The 27,407-nt window shown below is 38.1% G+C and overlaps 1 protein-coding gene across 6 annotated transcripts in view; it reads left to right on the top strand.

Moving 5' to 3' along the window:
- The window catches only part of LOC113446476 (metalloreductase STEAP2), a 47,139-nt gene extending 26,642 nt beyond the window's left edge, over nucleotides 1–20,497 (top strand). For 2 of the 6 annotated variants that reach the window (XM_087915250.1, XM_087915251.1), the window contains exons 2-6: nucleotides 2,425–2,558; nucleotides 14,559–15,080; nucleotides 16,045–16,572; nucleotides 16,952–17,116; nucleotides 19,094–19,905. In XM_087915250.1, the coding sequence (XP_087771376.1) occupies nucleotides 14,589–15,080; nucleotides 16,045–16,572; nucleotides 16,952–17,116; nucleotides 19,094–19,378 (1,470 nt within the window). In that variant the 5' untranslated portion in view covers nucleotides 2,425–2,558; nucleotides 14,559–14,588 and the 3' untranslated portion in view covers nucleotides 19,379–19,905. Of the gene's footprint in view, nucleotides 1–2,424; nucleotides 2,559–14,558; nucleotides 15,081–16,044; nucleotides 16,573–16,951; nucleotides 17,117–19,093 lie in introns of those variants that run through there. The other 4 variants (XM_026716159.2, XM_087915252.1, XM_087915254.1 and 1 more) reach the window with 4 other exon arrangements.
- The last annotated feature ends 6,910 nt before the right edge of the window (nucleotides 20,498–27,407 follow it).

Genomic DNA, 27,407 nt, shown 5'->3' with positions numbered 1-27,407 from the left:
ACCCACGTTGGAGCCAAAGGGGAAATGCTGGCCTTGTTAGACTCTGGGTGCACAAGGTGTGTAATCAGCTCGGAGGTAGTGGAGAAAATGGGCTTAAGGTTGAAGACTTTAAAAACTCCCATAGCCTTTTGCCAATTGGATGGATTGGTAGCTGGGGGCGGCCCTGCACATTTCATAACAGAACCAATAGAAATGATGATGGGGAAGCATAGAGAGACTTTGTGTTTTATTGTGGCTCCTGGGATAGAGCGGCCCCTAATACTTGGTTTACCCTGGCTCTAGAAATGGAACCCCCACGTTGATTGGAGGAGAGGATCATTGTGCATATGTACTGACCAGCGCCCAGAAGGGGAGGGGCAATCTCAACCGAAACTCAAGAATCCCATCTGAACTGGCCCCCACTGGCACCGAGAACCTGAAGGGGGAGGAGAAAATTCCTGAGGAATGTTGGGACTTAAAGGAGGTATTCAATGAAAGGGCCTTGGATGAGCTTTCCCCCCATCGTTCAACAGATTGCAGTATTGAAATTCTACCTGGGGTGAAACTCCCAAAACCGAAACTCTACTTGATGACACCGCGGGAGCTAGAAGAGGTGCAGTCATTTATCGATAAGAATTTGGAATGTGGTCTCATCCAACCTGCTAGACCCCGGGTAGCAGCCCCAGTATTGTTCTGTGAAAAGAATGATGGCTCCCTCCGTTTATGAGTTGACTATAGAAACCTGAACGCTATTTCAGTGGAAAACGTGTACCCCCTCCCCTTGATGAAGGATATGTTGGCCCACTTGGCCAAAGGGAAACTTTTTACAAAACTCGACTTGAGAGAAGCATATTACCGGATTCGAATTAAGGAAGGGGATGAATGGAAAACTGCTTTTAACTGCCCAATGGGTTGTTTCCAATTCAACGTTCTTCCATTTGGCCTACAGGGGGGCCCTGCAGTATTCATGCAAATGATCAATCAGGTGTTGTATGAACATCTATACAAAGGGATGTTGGTTTATCTTGATATTCTTATCTACATGGAGACTCGTGATGAACATGTGAAACTAGTGCGGTCAGTTCTGGAAAAACTTCGAGCTGCTGAGCTGTATGCAGTTATCCAAGTGTGAATTCCACCAGGAAAAAAATGACTATTTAGGTTATTGCATCTCACATGATGGCATAGAAATGGATCCGGGAAAGGTTCGTGTCATTTTGGAATGTGATCCTCCCCGCACCAGGAAACAACTTCAAAGTTTCTTGGGATTCGCTAATTTTACCATCAATTTATCCCTGCTTTTGCGAAGATTGCAATGCCTATCACAGATCTCCTAAAAACCAAAGGGGAGGTGAAACCGAAGCCTAGTAAACCCCATGGAATGTCAAGCCGCTTTTGAGAAGCTGAAACGACTGTTTGCTGCTGAACCAGTACTCAAGCACATGGACATGGACACTCCTTTTGTAATCCAAGCCGATCCAAGTGACGTAGCAGTCAGGGCGGTATTACTACAAGCAAACGAGATGGGGACTCTGCAACCATGTGCATATACTTTCCGTAAACTAATGGAAACTGAAAGAAGATGGGCCATCTGGGAAAAAGAAGCTTTTGCAGTTTGTTGTTAACCTGGAGGCATTTCTTAGAAGGGGTGAAACACTCATTTGAGGTGTGGATGGATCATAAAAATTTGGAGGCTTTGAAAACGCCTCGGAAGCTGTCTCCCAAGCAAGTTCGCTGGGCGCAGTACTTTAAGCGCTTTAATTTTTCACTGAAGTACATTCCAGGGGGGAAGAACTTCATGGCGGATGCTTTATCTAGATTACCTCAATATAACAGTGCTCACCAAGAAGTGGTACAGCTGATTGTCCCAACCAAACAGTTGGCAGCTCCAATGGTTACCAGAGCCCAGAAAAAGAAGGAGGTTGATTTATCAAATGACTTGACTGCCCAGTTAAGAGATGTTCTAAAACTTGATGATTGGTTCCTTACTCACTCAAATAACTGTACGGTTAGAGATAGATTGGCATGGGTGGGGGCCAAATTACATGTGCCAGCGAAGCTGAGAAACCAAATATTACAGCAAGCTCATGACTCTAAAACTGCTGGTCATTTTGGATTCGTGAAAACCTTACACTTGGTTAAAAGGCAATTTTGGTGGCCTACCTTGAAAAAGGACATTGAGACTTATGTAGCTAGTTGTCCTATTTGTGCCTCAGCCAAACGGCCTCCTGGTAAACCAGCAGGCTTACTACAAAATGTGGCTAGACCAATGGCTCCATGGAAGGAAATTTCTATGGATTTTATAGTGGAATTACCAGAAAGTGGGGGAAATACAGTTATTTGGGTAGTAACAGATTTGTTTTCCATACAGGTTCACTTCATACCGTGTACAAAGATCCCATCTGGAAAAACGTTGGCTAAACTGTTTATTTTACATATCTACAGGTTACATGGAGTTCCTGAATGCATAATCTCAGACAGGGGTGTCCGGTTTACCTCAAACTTTTGGAAGGAGTTCTTGAAGTTGACACCAACCTAATAACTACAAATACTGAAAACACAAGCCTCCCCATTCTATGGTAGGACTCAAACTCAAGTACACTGTAGGATAACTTAGCTGAAGCGGGGGAAATCCAGCAAAGAAACTCAGAGTCCTCTGTTCTGTCAGAACCAGCCCTACCCCTGAAAAACCCTGAGGCTGGCTCTGGAGTGACAACAGACCCAACTAGTCAGGTTGCCACCGCTGGGGGGGGGTTGAACTGAGAAGGTCCAGTCGCACTCACAGAAGTCCCTCCTACTTATGTGATTATGTCTGTGAGTGAGAGCTAATCAGATGAATGCTTCTTCCAGGAGAGGAGGGGTGTTAGATATTCAATGGGGAAAAGTCAGTAATGTCAGACTTCCCCCATTGGTTCATTTTCCAGGAAGGAAAATGAACAGCCGTCAGTGGCTGAAATTGTGGACAGCAGCCTGTAAAAAGAACAACAGGCACACCGGGCAGCAATCTTTTGTTCAGAGCTAAATAAAGAAATCCTTTCCTTCTACCATTGTCCTGCCTCTTCAATCTAGCACCTCTCCATATCTAACACCTCCCGTAAGGGATAAAAGTCTGACATCAATGACAAAAGCTTTGCAGGAAGCAAAGCAGTTCAATAGATTCTGAGCCCTCCTTGAAGCTCTGCGTTTTCTGGGATTTGGCTTGGTTTATTAATTGGACTTCTGTTTTTTGGCAGCATTCTACAGCACTGAAAGATGTGCTCTTATCTGGGGGAACTGTTTATAATTAGTTCTGGCTGAGAATGAAAGTAATTCCAGCATTTCATTAAAATAGGTTTTGCTTTTAAAATAAGTTTGTGTTTCATTAAGTTTGACAAAGCCTGGGTCAGAACAGATATACCTGGTTGGATCCAGAAGAAGGCCCTTCTATGTGGTGGCTCCCTCTCTCTGGAATATCATTCCAACAGAGATTAGAATGGCCCCCTCTCTAATACTCTTCTGGAAGGCACCGAAGACTGGTTCTGCCAGTGGGCTTAGGGAACCCAGAGCGGGATAGAGCCCATCAAATGGCTTGTGTGAGCGGCTGTCAGCGGCGCAGGGGATGGGAGTTGGGGGTTGATTATTTATTTATTTCCAGATTTTGTTCTATTGTACTTTATTAATTTATTTGATTCTTTTTGTTAGTTTTTATTGTTTTTTAATTTTAAATATGGTTTTACATTCTGTAAGCCACCTCAAGTTGTTATGGGCGAATAGGCGGCAATATGAATTCAATAAATAAATAAATTTCTAAATTTTGCAAGGATTGCCAGATTTATTTTTATTCTATTCATTACTCTTAGGCTGGGGCAAGTAATGGGAGCTCATTATGTTGTGCGGAGCTGGGGTCTTGAACTTGGGCTGTCAGTTCTTGAGCTAACAACTCAGTGTCTTTAACTGCTGAGCCATCACACCCTTCCTGGACTACCAAGTCTCCTCGAAATCCATTTTATTCGTAGTGGCCATTTTACAAGTTTGTATTTCAAAACTTTTGAATATGCAATGTCCAGTTATCCAGTTACTTCAGCTCTATACAACTGAAAAGATCAAAAGGAAAAGTCTTTTAAAAAGATAAGCTTTCTATCAGAAGCCCATCTTTCTGGTGTGTTGAAGGCAATATTCTCATATATTGCTCTAGAGTCATGAAATGCAGATCCAAAAGAATTGCCTTAGGCCCCTTCTTCTCTCGCTTTGTTGAAATCTATGTAGGTTTTTCCATTTTGCCATGTTATTCTTTGTTAGTTAATTTAAAATATTATTATAATTATTATAATAATAATTGTATTATAAAATATTATTATATTATTATTATTAACTCTCTATTCCTACTGTAGCAAATATCCATTATTTATCTGTTCTTAGACCCAAGGAAGCTGTCACTTTTTTATCATCAGATTTATTTGATACAGTAGAATTCCCTTTGTTTCCTTAATGTTAAATATTAGCCCAGATTTTTCATATATCCCATTCTTATTTACATGAGTTCTAAGATTTTACTGTCCAGTAATAGTGTTTCAATCTTCATTTCTCATACTGCTAATATTTTTGACTATCAACATTTATAGCAGATGCCTTCACTAATATAGATCAAAATACAATCGCATGTTTTTAAAGGCCCCAGGTTATGGCTATAATGAAACCATAAATATTATGTAAACATATATAAGTAATACAAATATGCTGCTAAATTGATGAAGTGAAGGAAAATAATCAGTCAAAATGTTTTTTTAAAGAATGTTATTGAGAGATTTACCCTGTCCTAGAGTATTCTGCTTACAGTTCTATTACTAAATGCTCTGGCATTTAGAGGTGAAGCAATACAATTCTCTTATATCCTATTGCTACATTACTTACCCAAAACTTTGAATCCAACACTAGGTTTTGGCAACTCTTTCATTGCTATTTGTTGAATTAAAAGTGACAAACTAATTAAGCAAATAGTATTGCATTAACTATTGTATCAGTATCCAGAAGTTTCAAATAAAAGAATTTAGAACATCAGTATTTTAAAGAAAATGTCTCATCTGTTCCAATTAAAGAGCTATGATATAAAAGTTAATATGTAATTTTTAGAAGGTTCAAAATTAATAATTATTTAATATAAATGTATAAATCTTCTTGTAGGCATTACTTAGTTATTCAAGAGCAAATAAAAGTAACTGATTTTCTAAGCAAATTGTAAAATGATGCCTTTGAAAATATCACTCTTGTGGGATGCTGTAATTCATTATTTTTCATCATTACTTTGACAAAATATTATTTTATCAGTTTGCTTTGGCAGAATGTTTGTTGGCAAAAAGTTAAATGGACTTTTCAAGTCACATTTAAGACTAATAATTTCCACATGCCTAATACTTAAAAAAAGGAAATGTTTTGTTATGTCCTGAGGACTCAAGGAGTTCTCACTCAGGTCCACTCACTTTGTGTGGGCGTTATTCCCCCATTCCCATTGGTTGGTTCTCCCCAGCAGCCAGCTATAAAAGCAGGCTGCGGGGGTCCAACTGGCTGCTGATTGCTGCGAGCCAGTTCCAGGCTTGGCAAGCACGGTCAGCCCTTTATTTGTAAAATAAAGTACTGTTGCACTCATGCTCTGGTTCAGCCTCTCATTGCTCAAACTTAACACTGGCGACGAGGATGGGATGGCTACCAGAAGCACCTTGCAACCGCTGAGTCACCAGCCACCCATCTACAGCCCAGAGAGAGCGATCGGCTGGCGACAAGGAAACGCTGATCCGCAGCCAGAGAGAGCGGTCAGCTAGCGAAACGCAGCGATCAAAAGAGCAAACGCAGATCCGCAGCCAGAGAAAGCGGTCTGAGTCAAATAGTTAGAAGCGTCTGTGCCGCTTGTTAGCCCTGCTACGGGAAAGTGAAGCGCTGCGAGCCGCAGCCGCTCTGCATTTGGCGCGAAATTCAAACGGGTGTCATTTGAATTTCGAGCCAGTAGGAATCACAGCACAGCGCTGTAAAGAGTCACTAACGCCCACTTTTTTTGGCGCGAATCAAGACACCTCCAACGGCTAGCAGCCAACGTGGTAACCCAGAGAGAGAGAGAAAGAGAGGGTAGCAAAAACCTCTCCAGAGCTGATATCACTAGTAACTCACGAGCGTTCGTAGTCCCAGAGAGATTTTTTCCGCAGGTAGCCCAGCCGTTCCAGCACCATGAGTTCCAATCCAGTATTCCCGGCGTTTAAACCAGACGAAGAGAAGTGGGAATCGTATAAGAACCGTTTCAATCATTACATCGATGCGGTCGGCCTGTCGGATGCGGGAGAGCATCGGAAAAATCCTATTCCTAATCTACTGCGGAGCCACCGCTTTCTGATACCGCTGCAGCACTCGTGGCGCCGAGAGAATTAAAAACGTTCCGTGGTCCGAGTTGCTTGAGATCCTCACAAACCACTACGCTCCCAGGCCTTCACAAATCGCCAGGAGGTTCACGTTCGAATGAGGAAGCAATCAAGTAAGGAGACCATCAACCAATATATGGCCGCCCTCAGAACAGCAGCCCTGCACTGCGGGTTTGGAACATACCTGAGGACATGCTCCTCGATCAATTAGTTTGTGGGGTCAAGGATCTCAACCTACAGAGGCGACTGCTAGCTAAAAAGACCTCAACCTCGCGCAAGCGACAGAGGAGGCCCTAGCAGCCGAGCTAGCAACGAACTCAGCCACCGAAATTCAGGGCCCAAGCGCCAAGCTAGCAGCGTTCCCAGTCCATTCCGAAGAGGTGGAAGCGGAGGAAGGCCACAACGATGAGAACGATGTCCATTGCCTCACCAATGACAGACGGTCGCAGGTAGGGGCCAAACAAGAATACACCGTCCACCCAAGCACATCACCCTGTGCCTAGCCTGTGGGGATCACATCAAAGGGCCACCTGCAAGTTTAAAGGAGCCGTTTGCAACAACTGCCATAAGAGGGGGCACATTGCGAGAGTCTGCCAAGCCCCAAAGCGCTGCACAAAGACCCCGTCCTCGCACTCCGGGACCACAGAGGCAAGTATTAAACTGTCGCACGCACCGCCTTGCCAGGCGATTGCCACTCTGTTAGTAAAATTTCTCTCTCCGTTTCCCTAGAAGGTAAACCGTGCCACATGGAGGTTGACACAGGGTCAGCGCTCTCAATAATCTCGTGGAACACCCTCAAGGGACTCCACCCCAGCCTATCTACTACCCGGCTTCAGAGATGCCAGTTCGGTCTGAAGGACTACCAGGGAAGGCCATTCCGTGATCGGCAGAGGCAAGTTCTTTGTCAGTTTTAGAGCTTTTAAAGGCCACCTACCTCTAGTGGTAGTTAACGGCAATCTACCCACCTTATTGGGGCTCGATTGGTTTCCCCACCTCGGCCTAGGGTTAACAGGAGTCCATGCTGTCTCAACCTCAGACACTGACTCCTTATTCGCTGACTACGCAGATGTGTTCAGCGAGGAGCTGGGGTGTTATAATGGAACCCCCATCTCGTTCACCATTGACCCCCAGGCAGTCCCAATCAGATTAAAACCACGTAGAGTTCCATTTGCTATTCGACCAAAACTAGACGCTGAATTGGATAAACTACTAAAACAAGGGGTCATTGAGCCAACAGATTTCGCCAAGTGGGAGACGCCCATTGTCACACCCTCAAAAAAGATGGTAGCCTGAGAATTTGCTCGGACTACAAGACAACAATCAATAAATATTTACAAGTTAGCGCCTACCCCGTGCCCGTCATTCAGCACTTATTGCACACATTCGAACCGGGCAGTATTTTTGCTAAATTGGACATGTCTCAAGCATATCAACAGTTCCCTGTCGATAACCAAACAGCGGAACTTCAGACCATCGTCACTCACAGGGGTGCCTTCCGATGCAAGCGTCTCCAATTTGGCGTAAGTGTTGCCCCGGTATTTTTCAATCCCTCATGGAGCGGATTTTACAGGGCCTCCCTGGTGTAGTACCCTACTTCGACGACATCTTGGTCTCGGCCAGGGACAGACCCCAACTCTTCCAGAGAGTGCGAGCAGTGTTAGAGAGGTTCAGACAGCATGGCCTCAAGTTAAAAAAGAAAAATGCGCCATTGCCACTAGACAGGTGGACTTTCTGGGTTATAAAATTGACGCCTCTGGCATTCACCCCTGGAGTCCAAGGTCAGGGCGATCCACGAAGCTCCCACACCGACCTCCAAAACGGAGCTACAAGCTTTCTTGGGGCTCCTAAACTTTTATGCATCCTTTTGCCCCATAAAGCCTCAGTAGCCGAACCCCTACACAGATTACTAGACAAAAAGTCACCGTGGCACTGGGGGCACAAAGAAGACCAGGCGTTTAACGCCGTCAAATCACTACTTACGCCAGAGGCAGTGCTCATCCAATTCGACCCCAACCTTCCTTTAGTACTGGCAGCAGACGCATCCCCTTTTGGAATTGGGGCGGTCCTTAGTCACCGACTCGCCTAATGGCGCCGAGGCCCCCATCGCTTTTTCTCCAGGACGCTCTCGGCCACGGAGCGAAATTACAGCCAAATAGACAAGGAAGCCCTAGTAGCTGTTGCAGCCGTGAAAAAGTTTCACGAATTCCTTTTGGCCACTTCTTCGAACTGGTCACCGACCATAAGCCCCTCCTGGGCCTACTGGCCGCGACAAACAGACACCTCAAGTCCTCTCCCCTCGGATGACAAGGTGGACACTTTTCCTAGGGCCTACTCATACAAACTTATCCACCGCCCGGCAAAACTCTATCCCACGCTGACGCGCGCTCAGTCGCTGCCCTTACCCGCTCCGGCTGAAGACCCAGCTCCTGTCAATGCCATTTTTGAAATCACCCAGTTGGACCTGCCCATCACCGCCCTTGACATCGCCGCCAAAACCAAGGCAGACCAAACGCTCGCCCAGGTGCTCGACTGGGTGAGGAGGGTGGCCAGGAGGCAATGTTGTTAACAAATTCGCACCCTTTAAGACTCGCATGCAGGAGCTGTCCAGTTTGCAGGGTTGTCTTCTGTGGGGCACTCGAGTGGTCATTCCGACCTCGCGCTGCACTCCGAGTCCTGGAAGCGTTGTACCAGGGACACCCGGCATTGTGAGAATGAAGGCGTTGGCACGCAGCTACGTGTGGTGGCCGGGTCTAGACGAGGACATTGTCAATTGGGTAAGTTCCTGCAGCATTTGCCAGAATCCCGTCCTGCTCCCCCATCGCCACCCCTACCAGATGGGAGCGCCAGCGCCCTGGTCTAGAATCCATATCGATCTGGCCGGCCCTGCATGGAAAGATGTTCCTAGTGGTCGTGGGACGCTATTCCAAATGGATAGACGTGGCGCAGCTATCCACGACCACCACACTAGCAATCACCAATGTGTTAACGCGCCTGTTCACATAACATGGACTACCCGACTCCTTGGTCTCCGATAATGGCCCACAGTTCGTATCAGTAGAATTCAGCCGTTTTGCAGCCAACCTAGGCATTCGCCACATTTTCACAGCCCCATTTCACCCTGCGAGTAATGGGCTGGCTGAAAGGGCCGTCAGGACCACCAAAGAGGCTCTCGCTAGGTTTGGCAGAGATGACTGGCACCACAAACTCTCACGGTTCCTGATGAGCCAGCACTCAACCCCCTGTGCAGTCACCAATAAGTCCCCAGCGGAACTTCTGATGGGCCGGCGCCTGAGGACTGTATTAGATAGACTGCACCCACAATACTGCCTTGACTCTCCCCTCGCTTCCACTTCGGGGGTTAGACATTTTATGTTACAGGAGCCGATATTCGCAAGGAATTTCGCTGGGGACCCACTTTGGATTCCGGGCGAGGTCATCGCCGTCACCGGGCCGAGATCAGATAGAGTCAGGCTGGAGGATGGTCGCGTCTGGAGGAGACACATAGACCAACTCAGAAGGCGCCTCAGCAACCTCGCAAACAAGAATCCAGAGTATCCAGTCGAAGGGGAACCGCCCTCATCCGCCACCCAGCCACACCGCACCCAGTGACCAGTCTCGCGCCAGCGGTCGTTCCGGTCAGCCCAAACTCGGACAACAGTGCCCAGAGAGTTGACCAACCGGATCCAACCCACGAGAGCTTGACCCCAGAAACCAACCCGGTGGTTTCCGAGGATGCCCAGTCCAGAGAGAGTGTTGGCGACACTATGCCAGCTCAACCGTCACAGACTGATACCGAACAGTCAGACAATGTTCCCGAGTTGCGCCGCTCCGGCGCCAACACAAACCCCCATCTACCTCAAGGACTATGCGTGTTCGCATCTGGGGGAAGGGGTGTTATGTCCTGAGGACTCAAGGAGTTCTCACCAGGTCCACTCACTTTGTGTGGGCGTTATTCCCCCATTCCCATTGGTTGGTTCTCCCCAGCAGCCAGCTATAAAAGCAGGCTGCGGGGTCCAACTGGCTGCTGATTGCTGCGAGCCAGTTCCAGGCTTGGCAAGCACGGTCAGCCCTTTATTTGTAAAATAAAGTACTGTTGCACTCATGCTCTGGTTCAGCTCTCTCATTGTTCAAACTTAACAGTTTGAATAATCAAAGACTTGTACTACAAATTTTGAGAAGTAATAAACTGCTTTTATTACTGTTGTAGAAATGTCATATAAGTATTATAGCAATTGCATTTAACAAATATTTCAGCATAAAAGACATTCTCACCTCTACAGGAACAAAGAAGACATTATTTATTGCCATATGTTATACTTAAATATTAAATTTTATTAGCAATGCTTCAATTGAATGATTACCACTAGTTTTATATGTAAACAGAAATACTAAAAATATATTTTATTGCCATATGTTACACTTAAATACTAAAAGTATATTTTATTGGAATTGCTTACCCATAGTATACTTACAGGCAATTGATTTACAGAAATTACAGAAATTAAGTTCATATTCAAAAGCAGGTATTCTTCAGCTTACAACCATAACTTAGCCTGCAATTATGGTCATAAGTCATGATGGTCATTAAGTGGGTCATGTGGCCATGCCTGATTTTATAAACTTTTTTGCAAAGGCGGTTAAGCAAACACAGCAGTTATTAAGCGAACTCATTGTTTGCTATGAATGCTTTTTGGCAAAAATTGAAAATAAATGCCAGTTTCTTGCAATGTCATAAATCATGGTCACATGACTGCAGGGTCAGCAATATTCTGACTCTGTAAACTGCTTTGAGAGGGTTGTAAAGCACTATAAAGCAGTATATAAGTCTACGTGCTATTGCTATAATTCCAATCAGGTCACCTATGTCATTAAATGGGATGTTGCAAGCTTCATTCAAAAAACAGACAGGAATAGGATCTTAAATATTATTTCAGATTCTCCTACTTTATAAATACAAACTCTGTATATCTCTTTAGCAAAATCAAAAACAAAATAGATTTAATTTATTTGCTCACCAGTAGATGGTGGTACAATACTCAATAAGAGTTTCAATACTGACAATTTGATTTTAGTCTCAAATTGGACTAAGAAGCTTATACATACATTTTTGGGAAGAGGGGACAAATGGAGGTTTTCTGTTTTCTCAGTAAGTTATCAGTATTATATTCACCTATTAATAACAAAATATAGTTTATTGTTTTAAAAATAAAGGAATTTGGAAGAGTGGATGCAGAAGAATTGAGAAAAGATAATGTAAAAAGAAATTACCTTTTCTCAACTTCTGTTCATCCATGCTCTTCCAGACTTCTTTTATTTATTTTTTTGTAAAATAATTGGACTTGGGATGCATCCTACTCTTTTGTTGAACTGCATGTGGCTCTGATTACTCCATTTGCATTGTTTGCAAAGGTTAAAACAATAGCAATAGTATTTAGACATATACACCCCCCCATAGTGCTTTACAGCACACTCTGAGCTTTTTACAGAGTTATTGCCCCCAACAATTTGGATCCTCATTTTACCGGGATAAAAGGCCAAGTCAATATTGAGCTCGTCAGGATCAAACTCCTGGCTTTGGGCAGAGTTAGTCTGCAGTACTGCATTCTAGCCACTGTGCCACCATGACTTCTAGCAAGCAAGATATATTGTTATTTCAGGCAATCTTTTTGGGACTTTCTGCTCACCTCAGGACAAAAAAGATAAGATAAGATTATAGATAAGAGATGGGATATTAGATGAAGAGATAAATGTTTGCAATCTTATATCAACCTTCTTTCTCTTTCTAATCTTAATTTATGGGCTAGCCACCTCCCTGGTTTATTTGCATGTTCAAAAAAATTCTGTTTTGCCCTTTTCACCTCTTTAATTCTCTCTTCCTGATTTATAATGTTCAATTTATGCCTAGTAAGAATCATTTCTCTCCTCAATTTTTCATCTTGTGTGGGGTTGTTTTTTTTTGGGGGGTAGTCTACTTTCTAGGTCTTTAATCTCCTCCTGTAATTTATTCTGATTTTGCCATCTTTCCTTATTCCTTTTCGCTGTATATGCTGTTACCAGCCTCCTCAATACTGCCTTTGCTGTATCCCATAAATTCTGTAATGATGTTTGCTCCACTGTATTTTCCTTTTTAAAAAGTTCCATTTCTTTCTTAATTTTCTCTACAAAATCTTTCTCCTTTAACATTTCGGAATTAAGTATCCATCTTCTATTCTTCCTTTTCCTTCCTTTCCAAGCTATTTTAATGGGTTATGATGAGCCCATACAGTTGTCATAATCTCTATCAAATCTAGTTGGTTTCCTAGTTCTGTGTTCATCCACACCATATCTAATCTAGACCACGATTTGTGTGGGTTAGAGTAGAACGTGAATTCTTTTTTCACCAAATTTATTCTGCTCCATTGATCTATCAAATTTAGTTCCTGTGTCATATTGAAAATGTTCGCAATCTTAAAGGGAGTGAAGAGTTACTAAATTTGTTTATACTTGTGATGAGCATTGTAATTTACTTATTTATGTATTTCTTTATTCTTATTTTTTGTTCTCTATTTTTCTTTTTTCCTTATACTTGCCATAGACTAAATAAATTTACTTGTGCTTTTTTACTTTCTATTCTCTTTTCTTTCTTTGTTTAGTTTAGATATATTTTACTAATATCAAAATTCTTAGTAAAAATTTTATACATATAGACAAACATGCTAGACAATCTGTATCCCATTGGATCGTTGTTTCAGAAATATTTTTTTTACCAGATTCCTTAATGCCTTCAAAACCGAGTTTCTTATATACTATCTTTATTGGGAAAATTGAGGTAATATCCAGAGATGTACCTGACTTGAAAAATAGCCCAACTTGAACAGGATCTGATAGCCCAAACAACACAGGAAATTTTTTTGACATTTTCTATTATGGTATAAAGAGATTTATTTTTTTTACAAAATGTCAAATTTCAATCCATGGGAGTCATTGTCTATAAGTTTACCCATGTTTGTTCAAAACGTTATTGTATTTGTTGTTACAGAAATATATAGATATATTTACTTTTATGTAAAAGTAAAAAGTTGAGGCTGTATGTTATCATCTTATTCTACTGCGCTAAAAAGTCAGAACTTAACTTTTTTCTTTCTTTTTTCCCTTTTATGCTACACTTTTTCCCCTTCCATTTTTCCTTCCCTAATTCCTCACTGTTTTCTTTGAATTTTGATAAACTAATTAAAAAATTGGGACTAAACGTTTACTGCATTACTAGATAGCACCAGAAGTATCAATATAAAATATAAAATGTAATTATCTATAGAAAGTCCTAGTTGGCTATTACAATAGCAGCAGTAACCATATTTTGCAATAGTATAGTTTTTTCAGTTACCATTTTTATTTCGCTTAAAACTTAACTTTAAAATGAAATAGAGAGAGAGCAACTAAATTCTTTATATAGCATATTTGTCAAGGTGAGGCCTACTTTGACAGACAAATATATTCCTGAGAAATCCGAGATTTCTCAAGAAAATTTAATTTTAATTCTAAAATTGTGCCACAAATGCTCTCTGATGTTATTTTTGTTTTCCATAAACTAGGGTTGACATTTGTTGAATTCTTTTTTCTCTAGTGTTTTACTCTGGGTATATGGAGGGCTAGAATCAAAGCCTATTTTTTCCCTGCCTATTTTTACAAGGGTTAGAGAGATTTCCTTTACAGCTTGCAGGAGCAAAATTAGGACTTCAATCAGGTGGGATTCAACTGGTGTTACTACAGGCTTGATGATTACATTTTGCACTTCGCACGCATGCACGCCTGATGTACGCTGTGCACACGTGTAAGAAACCTTTAAAAAAAACACCTGGACAGCTGAAAAATGCTGCGTAAAGGTGTGCAGTGTTTGAAAAGCCACTTTTTTCCTGCTTTTTCTCAGCTTTGTTGCAAAAGCAGCTGAGATTTGAAAAACAGGAAATAAAGGACAGGTAAGAGCCCGGGCAGGTGGGTGGGCAAACAGTAACAAACACAGAACCGGTTCGGTGTCTGCTGCTCTTCAGAGCTACCAGTTCTATAGAGCCGGGCAGAACCGGTAGCATCTCACCCCTGACTTCAATGCTGCAGACATGTGTGTTACATCTCATTCTAAATTTTGTGTGTGTTGGTATAGGAAATTTGTTTCAATATATATCAGTGAAAAATTAAATATATGTTTCTGTTTTCTTTTAGAAAATATCCTTATAACTTCTGTGCCCAGATATGGAATCAATTTCTACGATGGGAAGTCCTAAGGTCTTAAATGAAACTTTCTTACCAAATGGCAGAAATTACATCAAAGGCACCAATAAGCTTACAGTTGGCATAATTGGAAGTGGGGACTTTGCTAAATCCTTGACAACTAGGCTTATCAGGTGTGGGTTTCATGTAGTAATAGGAAGCAGAAACCCTAAATTTGTGGCGGAATTCTTTCCCCATGTTGTTGATGTCACTCACCATGAAGATGCTATTGCAAAAGCAGACATTATTTTTATCGCTATACGCAGAGAACATTATGCAGCTTTGTGGGACCTTAAGCCTCTACTTGTTGGTAAAATCCTTGTAGATGTCAGCAACAACATGAAAATTAACCAGTATCCAGAATCTAATGCGGAATACCTGGCATCCCTTTTTCCAGATTCCTTTGTTGTTAAAGGATTCAATGTTATTTCAGCATGGGCATTACAAGTAGGACCAAAAGATGCAAGCAGACAGGTAAGTTATGCACTTCAGCCTTTAAAACAGTGAAAGTATACATGAGAAACCCCTTGAAGCTTCCTCTACAAAATACTGTAATTTTTCATATGAGACTACCTAAAAATGAAGTGAGATTATTTCTCATGTTTATGGTATAGCAGCTTCAACATTCCATTTTATCATGAGGACAGAGGAGAGTTTCAGATTGAGAGCCTCATTTAAATATCATTGATATTTAATTGCTCTTCTATCCACAATCAAAAGTGGATAAGTCCAGAGCAAAAAAACAGTTGGACAAGCCTTCAATTTAAATAAAACTAAAGTAAGTATAATTAATGTAACTAGAGTTGTTTGAAAATAATTTAAATAAAACTAAAGTAAGTATAATTAATGTAACTAGAGTTGTTTGAAAATAATTTAAAAGAAATGTTTTAGATCATGCATGAATGCAGCACATATACATTATCATGTTATGTAAGGGTTTTTTTTTAATGTGCTTCAGTAGCAGTCTGAAAAAAGATGTATCTGTTTTAAGAGCAAGATTAAAGTTGTGTGGTTGTAATGATTTCATTCATTAAAGTAGCATTTGTGGATTTGTTTTCATAGTTGTATAGAAGAAAGACACAGAATGATACTTTTTTTTTTCAATTATTTTAAATATTCACAGTAAACTGATCACATCCCATGTATTTAATAACTTGCCCTTAGTATCAATATTTGATGGAGCTCTATAGGATGTGTCTAAGATTTGGAGGAATTGTAAATGGCTTTGGGTAATGCATTTTTCACCCTTGATAAATATAACATGAAATAAAGATAAAAATAAAATATAGATTAAATAATCACAGATGCCTTTTTAAATTGTGAGATGGATGTCTGCAAAGCTAAGTTAAAAATATTTACAGGAAATCTCATACTTGGAAATACATGCTCTAGTTTGACAATTTAGTCCATGTAGTGATTATTTGTTTGTTCGTTTTAGGTTTACATATGCAGTAACAGCATTCAAGCTCGACATCAGGTTATTGAACTTGCTCGTCAGCTCAGTTTTATTCCTATTGATTTGGGCACTTTATCATCTGCAAGGGAAATTGAAAATTTACCTCTTCAGTTGTTCACACTCTGGAAAGGACCAGTGATAGTGGCTGTTGGCCTAGCCACCTTCTTTTTTATATATTCCTTTATTAGAGATGTAATACATCCTTATGTGAGAAACCATCAGAGTGATTTTTATAAGATTCCCATTGAGATTGTGAACAAGACATTGCCAGTTGTTGCAATTACTTTATTATCTCTAGTATATTTATCAGGGCTCCTGGCAGCTGCTTATCAACTTTATTATGGTACTAAATACAAATTGTTTCCATCCTGGTTAGAGAACTGGTTGCAATGTAGAAAGCAGCTTGGATTACTTAGTTTTTTCTTTGCAACAGTTCATGTTGTTTACAGCCTTTGCTTGCCTATGAGGAGGTCAGAACGATATCTATTTTTAAATACAGCTTATCAACAGGTAAGGAAAATATCTTTTTGGGGTCAAGTAATTCAGAACATTGATATTGCTGTATGTATGATTAGTAATTTATGTTGATCATTGCCTAAACATTCCTTCCTTCATAAAAGAAATATTCAATTATGGTTTTTAAATATGTTACTATGTATAAAGTCACATAATTATGCAGTGATAAATAATAATATATAAAGTATTACTTATTTCTTTTTTAAAAATTGGTTTAGCTTCAATAATGTTCACCCTCTTATTTCCCTCTTTGCTCCCATTCATATTAGTTCACCGGGCACACTTTAAAACCCATCAGGTCTTCCAGTTAGTTTTAACTAAGTTTCCATAAATGTGTTACAATTGTTAAAGATTCCATAATCTCTTTCTCCAGGTCCATGAAAATATTGAAAATTCCTGGAATGAGGAAGAAGTATGGCGAATTGAAATGTACGTCTCTTTTGGAATAATGAGCCTTGGGCTGCTTTCTTTGTTGGCTGTGACTTCCATTCCATCAGTAAACAGATCATTAAACTGGAGGGAATTCAGCTTTATTCAGGTGTGTACTAAACTGAAATACTAAATGTAATTAATCTAATCTAGTAAAAGACTTTAATAGCAATTCAATATTGAAAGGTTCAAGCTTGTGTGATCTGTAATATATTTTTCAAACTAGTGACACACAAGCAATGGTATCCTAAAAAATGGTTACTGTTGAGGTAATTCCCCATTAGGAGAATGAGCGCATACAGGGAGATGTAGTGAGAAGAGTGTTTGAATAATACACACACAGCACACAGATACACTGTACAGTTAATGTAGGTTTTTACTTCCAGTAAATGTTTAAGCAAAGTCCACATACAGTCCAAGTCATTCACAGTTAAAGCAGTCAGTGTTCAGTCCAGGGATAATTCCAATATCAAAGTCCAGTATCAAAAAAACAGTTCAGTAACAGACTTACATCAAATCCAAGAATAACAGTCAATAGGGAAAAATGGAGGAATGGCAACTCTTTCCAACAGAAGGAAACAGAGACTCACTCACTTCACTGAGACTTCTCGGACTAAACAACCCAGGTTTCTGGCTCCATCTTATGGCCATTTGCGGATCCACACCCAATTGCAGTTTTGCATTTTCTTAAAGATACAGTATTAAAATGTCTATCCTGGTTTATATATTTCCAACCCAAATAGTTGTTAGATAACTTACATTCCTAACAGTTACTCAAAAATAAATTGATATGAAGCGTACTGTATTTATTTCTACACAGTTCTATCACTGAATGAGAATGAGAACAGGAAACAACTCTAGGACTTCAAAAAGTACAACTCGTTATTGTTGGAATAGTGGTTAGAATGCAGTACCGCAGGCTACTTCTGCTGACTGTCAGCTGCCTGCAATTTGGCAGTTTGAATCTCACCAGGCTCAAGGTTGACTCAGCCTTCCATCCTTCTGAGGTCAATAATATGAGGATCCAGATTGTTGGGGGCAATATACTGAATATGTAAACCCTTTAGAGAGGGCTGTAAAGCACTGAAGCAGTATATAAGTCTAAGTGCTATTGCTATTCTTTCACAGCTCCCAAAGACCTCCATGATATATGAGAGAGGAAAAACTTCAATCTTCTGTATATTTGAGACTAAGTGGGTATATTTTAAGACATCAGATGAATCTCTCAAAAGTTGCAAGGGCTTAAGTCAGTCACCTCTTAGTGAAGCTCACTAAAAAAAGGAAGGTTCTGATAAAAGCTGCAATGCACTCAAGCAAAAAAAATCCATATGCCTTACAGTAGTATCTGCACGTGAGGGTTCAGAGTAGGGAAAATAGGAAATACAAGATTATTGTGATGCAAGCTCCACCCTTATAATATTGTTTGTAAATATCAGAGATTTTAACCTTGTCCCCTTATATCATTTGTATCATTTTAAAATATTCACAATTCCTTTACAGTGTCCTGATAACAACAAATTATAGTCCAATTAATAGCCCAATATACATTTTAGGAATACATAAGAATTATACATGGAAAATATCCACTAATTAATTTATTATTTATTTGTGTGTTTGTTTTTTGGGTGGTCTTTTTTTAAAAACTATGTTCATAACTATTATTCAAATAAGTAAACTCTGTTTCTGGTTCTGCTTTCTAACAGTGGAGCATATTTTATGTTCTGTACTAATAGTAAAAATTGAAAGGCCTTTCCAATGAGCAGTTGAATATTTAAGGAGTTTCCATTCATTTTTCACTGTCTTTCTGTTAATTGCAAAAGTTAATTGGGATAATCACACTAAAAATTATACCAATTTTCAGAATACTGAACTCTAGTTTTTATTGTATGTTCACAAGTCCTTTAGCTATGATCCGAATTAATTTTTATTCATCCTGTTTGCATACTAAAATATGTAAGAAACTAACCATTTATATCTATGTTTATAATAGTTTAAGTTTTTATAAATAACTTTTAATAGCTAGCTATATGTGCAAATCATGTCAGCATTTTAATTTGTATTTGTTTCTCATCTTCAAACCTCAAAGTCTACACTTGGATACGTCGCTCTTCTCATAAGTACTTTCCATGTATTAATTTATGGATGGAAAAGAGCCTTTGAAGAAGAATGCTACAGATTCTACACACCACCAAATTTTGTTCTTGCACTTGTCTTGCCTTGTGTGGTAATTCTGGGTAAGATAATTTTGCTTCTACCATGTATAAATAGGAAACTGAGAAAGATCAGAAAAGGATGGGAAAAAAGACAATTTATACAAGATGGAAATGGATCTGATCCATATCCCTCACCAGAAAGAATTACAGTCATGTAACAATGAAAATATTACCATAATGCTTGTCTCTTTAAATGTCTGTATTTAATACTGTATAGGTTTTAGACTGAAATATCTCAGGCATTAAGGATATTATCAGAATATAAGCAATACAGGTGAAGGCAGACATTGCATTTTCAGCATAATAGATAACTAGTTTATTTTGAAGGATTTGGTTTGTGGGAAGCTTAAGCCACTCTTGTCATTCCAAGACTACAGATTTAAACAAATATAACAGATGACAAGTTCCAGTGAATTCAGAAAACTATCAGAATAAATCTCTTTTGGATGGATTTGTTTGCAACCTATTAGTTGTAGCTTCAATTAGCATACAAGACTCAATAAAGGGACTTCAGAGCCACAACCACACCCATACAATCCTCTAGTCTAAAAGTTGTCAGCAAGTTGGAATTACTGCTCAGATTTTTAATACTATTAATGACAATTCATTTTAAATTAATGAAATGTAAACCGTTTTTATTTATCAGCTTACAAGTGTGACTCACAATAAGTCTGACTCAACAATTAAAACAAACAGTAAAAAAATAAACAAAACCGCATACAGCTATTCTGAAACCATTATTATAAATTCCATAAAATATAAATCATAGCTGGTAAATATAAATTGAATATCCATTTAATACTGCCATTGCCAATGCTAACCACTACTGCAGACCTCCAGGAACAATGGCACAGCTAAATCTTCAAGTCCTTCCTAAAGGCCAGAAGGATAATTACCAATTCTTTATTTTGATCCTGCCTATTCATTGGGCTTGGTCTGTCATAAAGGCCAAATTTCTTTCTTGGTTCAAACTAACTTTAGAGCTATTTTAGATTTCAGCACTTAAAAAGATAAATCTACTATAGCAATTTTTACCTAATTGCTTTTCTACTTTTGGGCTTGCATTCTTAATGCTCTGATTATTATTATTATTAGATGAGATACATTTGACATCATTCTCTGATATCATTGGGCAGCTGATATTACTGTTAGCCTTTAGACTCCCTGAAGCATTTCTTCCCTTGATCCAGAATTCTCTGCAGTCAAAGATGCAGCTGAATCTAACCATTATTTAAATTTCACATAGTACTCAAACCAAATATACTAGGAAATTATGGAAAATTTAAAAAAAATCAAGCAGTGCAACTGGGCTGCAGCACTGCCCCTGGATCCAGATAAGGCTATTCAAGGCCATGTTTTTCACTTAAGGGGAAAACAAACATGTAGTCACCTGCTAAAATGAGAAATATAAAAGTATACAATATGATAATACTTCTACTTTGAATCTGGGAATTTCTTTGTTAAAAACTGAGAAGTATATTTAAAAGTTTTTATAGAAAGCCATTGTAGTGTTAGTATTTGTAACTGTGTTATACTTAAAAGTTATTAATTTCTTTTAAATGTTGAAAAAAAACTCCTAAGCATAACTACTGGTCCATAAAGGAAATGCATAGTTGAACAAAAGCTTTTTTTAAGATTCAATCAAAAAAGTGACAATTGTTGAATTCTCCAAGACTGTTCAGCAAGCAACATATACCATATAGGAAAGGGATGTCAAACTCACATTGTCACGGTGGCATCTGGTGACGTATTGGAACTTTTTTCCCCATTTGCTAAACCAGGCATGGGCATGATCGGCACATGACACATCCAGCCCTCAGGCCAAGAGTTTGACAGTCCTGATATAGGGGATTGAAGCAGATACTTTTAAAAAAAAGTGTCAGATGCTTTTGTGTTAGGTGTCTCTTTCCCCCATAAAAAGGGTAGCTTGAGAGTCAATAAACTCTATTTGGATGGATTCTTGGGAGTGAATGAGGTAATGAAGCATCTGCAAGAAAAATGCAACCTCAGACAGCACCAAATACCTAACACTGTAAAGCTGACCTACACTGTGTTTTATGCAAAGAATAGCAACCATTAATTTGTTTCTGACTGCTAATATGCTTCATCCACAGCTTCCATCTTAGATTGATATAATTACAGACATTTGATCTTGTTTTTGGACTTTTTCACATTCCCTTTATTGTCTTATTTTAGGATTTTGTTAGAATTCTGAAAAAATTTGGTAAGCTTAAACAATGTTACATAATATTTTGACTGGTACCTAGCTATATTTTTGATATCTAAATTAGCCAGTGGATTGCAATTAGCAGGCAGAATGAAACAACTATGTGTGAAGCATCTGAACTAAATATAATCATAGCTGTTTAAACAATAACTCTTTCAATTATAAATATAGCAGGAAAAATATGTAAATGTAAAATCAATCATCCAGGCCAAAAGCATGTAAAAAGGTCAAATCATGGCAACTAGACCAAAGTTTATTAAATTTAATAAACTTTATAATTTGTTCAGTTTAATAAACTTTGGACTAGTTGCCATGATTTAGCTTTCTTACGTAGGAGGACCAAGTTAGACTTTTGAGGCAGCCAGAAATATATTGTATCCTATGAGGAATTTGGTAATTTATCAGATTATCAAATATAATCCATATTCTCCATACATACACACAGAGACATAAAATTTCTCTCAGAACAATATAACTGAACTATAACAATTTTACTTTACTGAAGGATTTAACAACTGTTATAGACAGTTAACAATTAATAGTAAGGATACTATGAATGTGGAACATCTGATTGAAAGTACAAGCTCTAAAAAAATTAATCAAATAGGGCAGATCTAAAGCTTTCTTTATCTCAATATAACATTAAATATTCCAAAGTCTAATACTTATTCTCTTGATATATAGATGCAGGTCACTAGAATTCTACAGCAATCATTTCCATAACATACATCTTGATTCTGATACAGTGATACATATAGTAGATGGAAAAGTACCAATGATCTTGCCTTAACTTTCAATAGTCATAGGCAATACCTCGTGGCATTCACTTATCTCCATACTGAGTAAAACTTTTGAATAAAATGAAGTATTCAAGTATAGCATTTGATTATCTTAATATAATTTAAAAGAGTATATTTGGTTGAAATATATTGTTAGCGACTTGTAATATTTCCTATAATATTAATAGTATAGTAGTATATTTTAAATATGCTTTATTGTGCTTTACTAAATGTGCTATTTACGGCGTTTTCATAACAACACATTCAGTTTCTACAATTAATCTGTTAAAACCAAATTAACATAAATTGATTAATATTAATTCCATTTTTGAAGCTTCAGTTGTAAATTTTTAAAACTTTCAGTATCAGAATCATAATCATTATTCTGTTCTTTGCTAATATGTTACTTCATCAATTACATGTGTTCTACTACCGATATTGCCATTTAAAGTCAGTGAAGATTCTCGAAACATACAGACAAAATAAATGTTATTTGTTGTGTGCTTTAAAAAATCTGAAGCAGCCTTCTGTAGATTTATGGTATATCATCTGTGCAAATATTTTTCTAGGGAGAAAACTAAGTAACATTCAGTTGAACCACAAAAAGTGGGCCCTGCACCTATGGAAAAACACTAGGAAAGAAGGGGAATGTAATATAGACTATTGAGAACTTTTTACCAGAATTGCAGTATTGCTGCAGGCCATGAATTATGACTAAATAATGTATATGTCATTTGTTCTCATTCTTTCTTAAATGATACCAGAATACCAGATGTATGTGAAAAATGTATTCACCATCACTTTATATATTATGTTAGAGTCCTCAGAGAGTAGAACATATATTACTGAGTTATTTTCATATTTTACATTATATTAGCAGTATTTAAATTCGTTTTGTAACAATTATTGCATAGTAGATAATAAAATAAAATGTTTAAATAATTTTTCTATCTTTAAAAACTAGTATTTGTTTGCTAGTATTTATATGGCCAGCAAGAATAAAGAATGCCATTTATCTTGCTATTATATCTATAGAGTAGAAGTTCATACAGATTAGAGATAGGATTGCTTAATTTGCTTTCTTCTGTTTTTAATAAAGCATAACTAAATTCCCTAAAGCAGCAACGTATTTTTTTTAGGTTTGAGCAATTGCTGTGCTCACATGATACTTAAGCACTTTTGGGTAGTTGTTAATGGGTTTACAGCCATAACTATTAGACTGGTATAGTTACTGTTGTAGGAATTAAATAGGAAACAGTTATTAACATAATTTTATATGAAACAAGAAAGGGCTAAACTATTATAAACTAATTTGATTTTTATATTCAGACTAATTTTGACTATATTAACAGTCAAAACTCTAAAAAATTGAAGTGAAAAAAATGATCCTAAAAAGTTAAACAATTTAAAGGGAAATATGTAAATTCTTGTATTTATCAGCCATTTCTTTCATGATTTTGTTTTTGCTTAGCCATGACTGACTTCTTTTTTTATAAAAAGTTTTTCTTTATTAAACAAATACAAGCAAATTTTACATTAAAAAGGTTGAACGTGGTACAGTTTTCCTAACATCAATCATTGGCCATGACTGACTTCTTGTATATGCTATATGCTAAATTTTAGGTGGTTGTTTCAAGACTTCTTAAATTTCATCGTATTTAAAATATTAGATGTTAAAATATTTTTCTGTCAATAGTTGTGCTAGCTGGCTTGGATCTAGACAACCTATTATCAGCAGGTCAGTTCTTAAGAGTATGGTTAAATCTGAGATAAGCTCAAACATCCTTTTTTCATCCTCAAACATCACAGCTTTCTTGCATTTTCCTTTAAAAAAATTTTTTTTAATTAGAAATATGGTAAAAAAGTTGCTGAAACCTACAGAAACGTAAGTAAACTATCACCAAAAAGTTCAAACAATTATCATCCTAGTTTTTAAATGACCTAAAACTATACTCATAAATTTAGATTTTTTCTAATATGACCCACCAAATACAGTATTTTTTATTTTGTTTCTTTCTGTTCTGTGAGTGGAGAAGCTAAACATGAGTAAATCCTCAACATAATGCAAAGTACATGTAGCAACTATTAATGCTGCCTCATTGTTGATCACTATGTAATGTTAGATATCTATAGTTATTAACAGACATAACAGAAATTTTTCAGGCTGCATCAGATTGAAATGAAGATAAACGTTTCTACTGTCCCAAATCCATTAAGCATTGATAGCTATAGCAAATTTAAATAAACCAATAAAATTCACAATGAAGGAGATTCTATCCATGTAATTTCCAACAAAATGTATTACTAAATTGTTGATCCCTTGTTCCCCAATAAGTACTGTATATTCCATTGAATCAAGTAAGGTTGTTTTCTAAATAAATATATTTGAAATCAGATTGACTATATTCTGTGAGCAGTTTTTCTATTATCAGATTCCCACAAGGGAATTTATCATTAAATGCCCCAAGAAATATATTTACACTACAAGTGCTACTGCAAGTCCAGGATCTTTGATTTGCACTTAGTTGCAAATGTTCTGAAAATATTTTAATGCTATATCACAAAATATTTTAAGGAAAGTGTTCTTACAGAATTAAAAGCAGTTATTTTTCATATTAAAGAGAGATTAATTTATTTTAAATATAATACCAAATAATAAACTTGTATTTTTAGATAAAACAGCCACATTGAAATGTTATTAAATAGACTGCAGTTTTCAATCCACAAATGTACATTGCTTTTCATATGTACATGCCTTAAAAACATACAAAGTAATAGGATTGTAATCCAATTTATACAGTTCAAAGTCAAATATAGTTCAAAAGCGAGTCAGTAGTATGACTCTAAGTTAACCAAAGTGTTCCTAGAATTAATACTTTTTCTAGATACTCAAATTTAATTGCCAGAATGTACATAAGTTATGCTAATTATTGGAAACTGGTCCTGCTCCAAGATTATTTACCAGTGTGTTTGACTAAGAATGAGTATTTGCTTAACAAAATAACAGAGTTGCAAGATAGAGGTCTTCTAATCCAACTCCCTGCTCAAGAGGAAACTCTATACTGTTTCAGACAAATGGTTGTCCAGTTTCTTCTTAATCTCTCTTAATTTCTTCTTACATATTTCTTACTTTCTCTGTGCTCATTTTTCTTATATTATGCGCTATTATAACAATCCCCAGAGCTTGGTAAGCTAATTTTGATTGTATCTCAATTATATTATAACCATTATCTTATTATATTGTGAAGCTATGATTTGTGGCTAAACAATTTATGATAGCTTGTAAATTAGACTATAGTCTTTTTTTCCCGTTTGCATCTAACAGAAATATGTGGAAATATTCTATTATGCTATATGAAATGCAGGGAAGTATATTAGCAATTTAATATTCATACATTGCAGTATATTGGTCTAAGGCAGTGTTGGCTAACCTTTTTGTTGTCACGTGCCGAAAGTGCACGCGCATACATGTGCCTGCACCCATAATGCATGCCCAACACCCAACACCTGTGTATGCACACACGACCCCCACGTTCCCCTGAAGATGCATGTGTGACCCACACACTCCCACTGCCCCCTGCACATACGCGCACGACCCCCTGCTCTCCCCTCACCCCTACACAAGAACCCCATGCTCCTCCTGCCCTCTGCGCATACATGCACAACCCCCCGTGCTCCCTCACCCCCTGCACATGTGTTTCCCACAAACGCCCCACCCCTACATGCATGCATGGCAGATACCCAACAATCAACTGGCTGGTGGGAGGCACATGCATATGCTCAGTAGAACGGAGCTGGGGTGACAGCTCACGTACCCATAGAGATGGCTCTACGTGCCACTTCCTGCACTCATGCCATAGGTTCACCATGACAGGTCTAAGATCATTATTAAGCCAGGCCATTTTACACACACACACACACACACACACACACACACACACACATTACACACCAGTCATTACCCGATATTTTCAACGAAACTAATATTATTGCCCTATATTTTGAATTGAGTAAAAGCCATATAATAAATATAAATCGTTTATATACTTTTAGTAAACTTCAAATATTTTCAATTTCTAAAAAAATAACTTTATTTCTCATTACAATGCATTATAATATTCTACCAGCTTATTGTATGTGTGATATTCAAAATAAAATTTATATGCATAATATAATCTGTATAACTGAACTTTAATTTTTCATAGCTATAAATGGTTTCATTCTGTGTTTAAACTGTGTGTCTCGATTAATGTTACTCAGCTCTTTTAATTTTGACTGTTATTTGTTTACTGCATCTATAGAGTACAGTAGAGCTGAATTTATGTCAGATAAGTTGTTTTGTGATTCTACTGCGTTTTATTTAATATTGTCTATTTGACTGTACCAGTATAAATTCTGAAATGTGTGCCCATTCTTGAACAAATGTGTGATGTTACAATAATAATAAACTTCCTTTGTGAAACACATTTTACATGTTCAATGTGCATTTGTAATAACCGTGTTTCTCATATAATAAGGCTGGGTCTTATTTTTTTTTTGAACCCTGAAAAAATGGCTAGGCCATCTTTTTGGGGGTGACTTAATTCCCCCCTTGCATCTTCGAGCGGGCAGCGACGGCTTGGATGTTGATCTCGGCGTTGGTGGGGCACTTTGTATTGGGGTCAACGCAGGCAGCACCGTATCCGGGAATGCAACAAAAGTACTTCCTAACAGCAAGCCCCCCCACCATTCCCCTCCATTTCGCATGTTTTAATATAGGCCTTAATTTGGGGGGAGGGGCTTAATTTCATTTCATGCCTATGAAACATGCTGGGACTTCCTATTGGGGGAGGCCGTATTGTTGGAGAAACGGTATTTACTATGGATTACATTATGCTCAATCCAATAATATTGGGAGTAGTTTAATGCAACAAAAATGCAACATGGAAATATAATATATCTATGAAACACAGTAACAGCCAAGAAATAGCTGCTCATCCAATTTATAGCAGAAAAGTTCTATCAAGTTGTGGGATTCAAAGTTTTACCACTGGTTCAGTGGGTGTGGTTTGGTGGGTGTGCCTGGCATGCATGCACTTTGCGAACAAACACGTACTTTGTGGAGGCACAGGCATTTGCATTAGAATAACAATATCTTCTGAGTTTGGCAATTTTTACAGGATTAGCTAGACATTATGGGGT

Source organism: Pseudonaja textilis, chromosome Z (assembly GCF_049901715.1).
Source record: "Pseudonaja textilis isolate UNSWEBS1 chromosome Z, rPseTex1.2, whole genome shotgun sequence".
In the NCBI taxonomy this organism is placed as follows: domain Eukaryota; kingdom Metazoa; phylum Chordata; class Lepidosauria; order Squamata; family Elapidae; genus Pseudonaja; species Pseudonaja textilis.
Note: the sequence above shows the minus strand (reverse complement) of the source record. Positions and strands in the feature narration are given on the sequence as shown.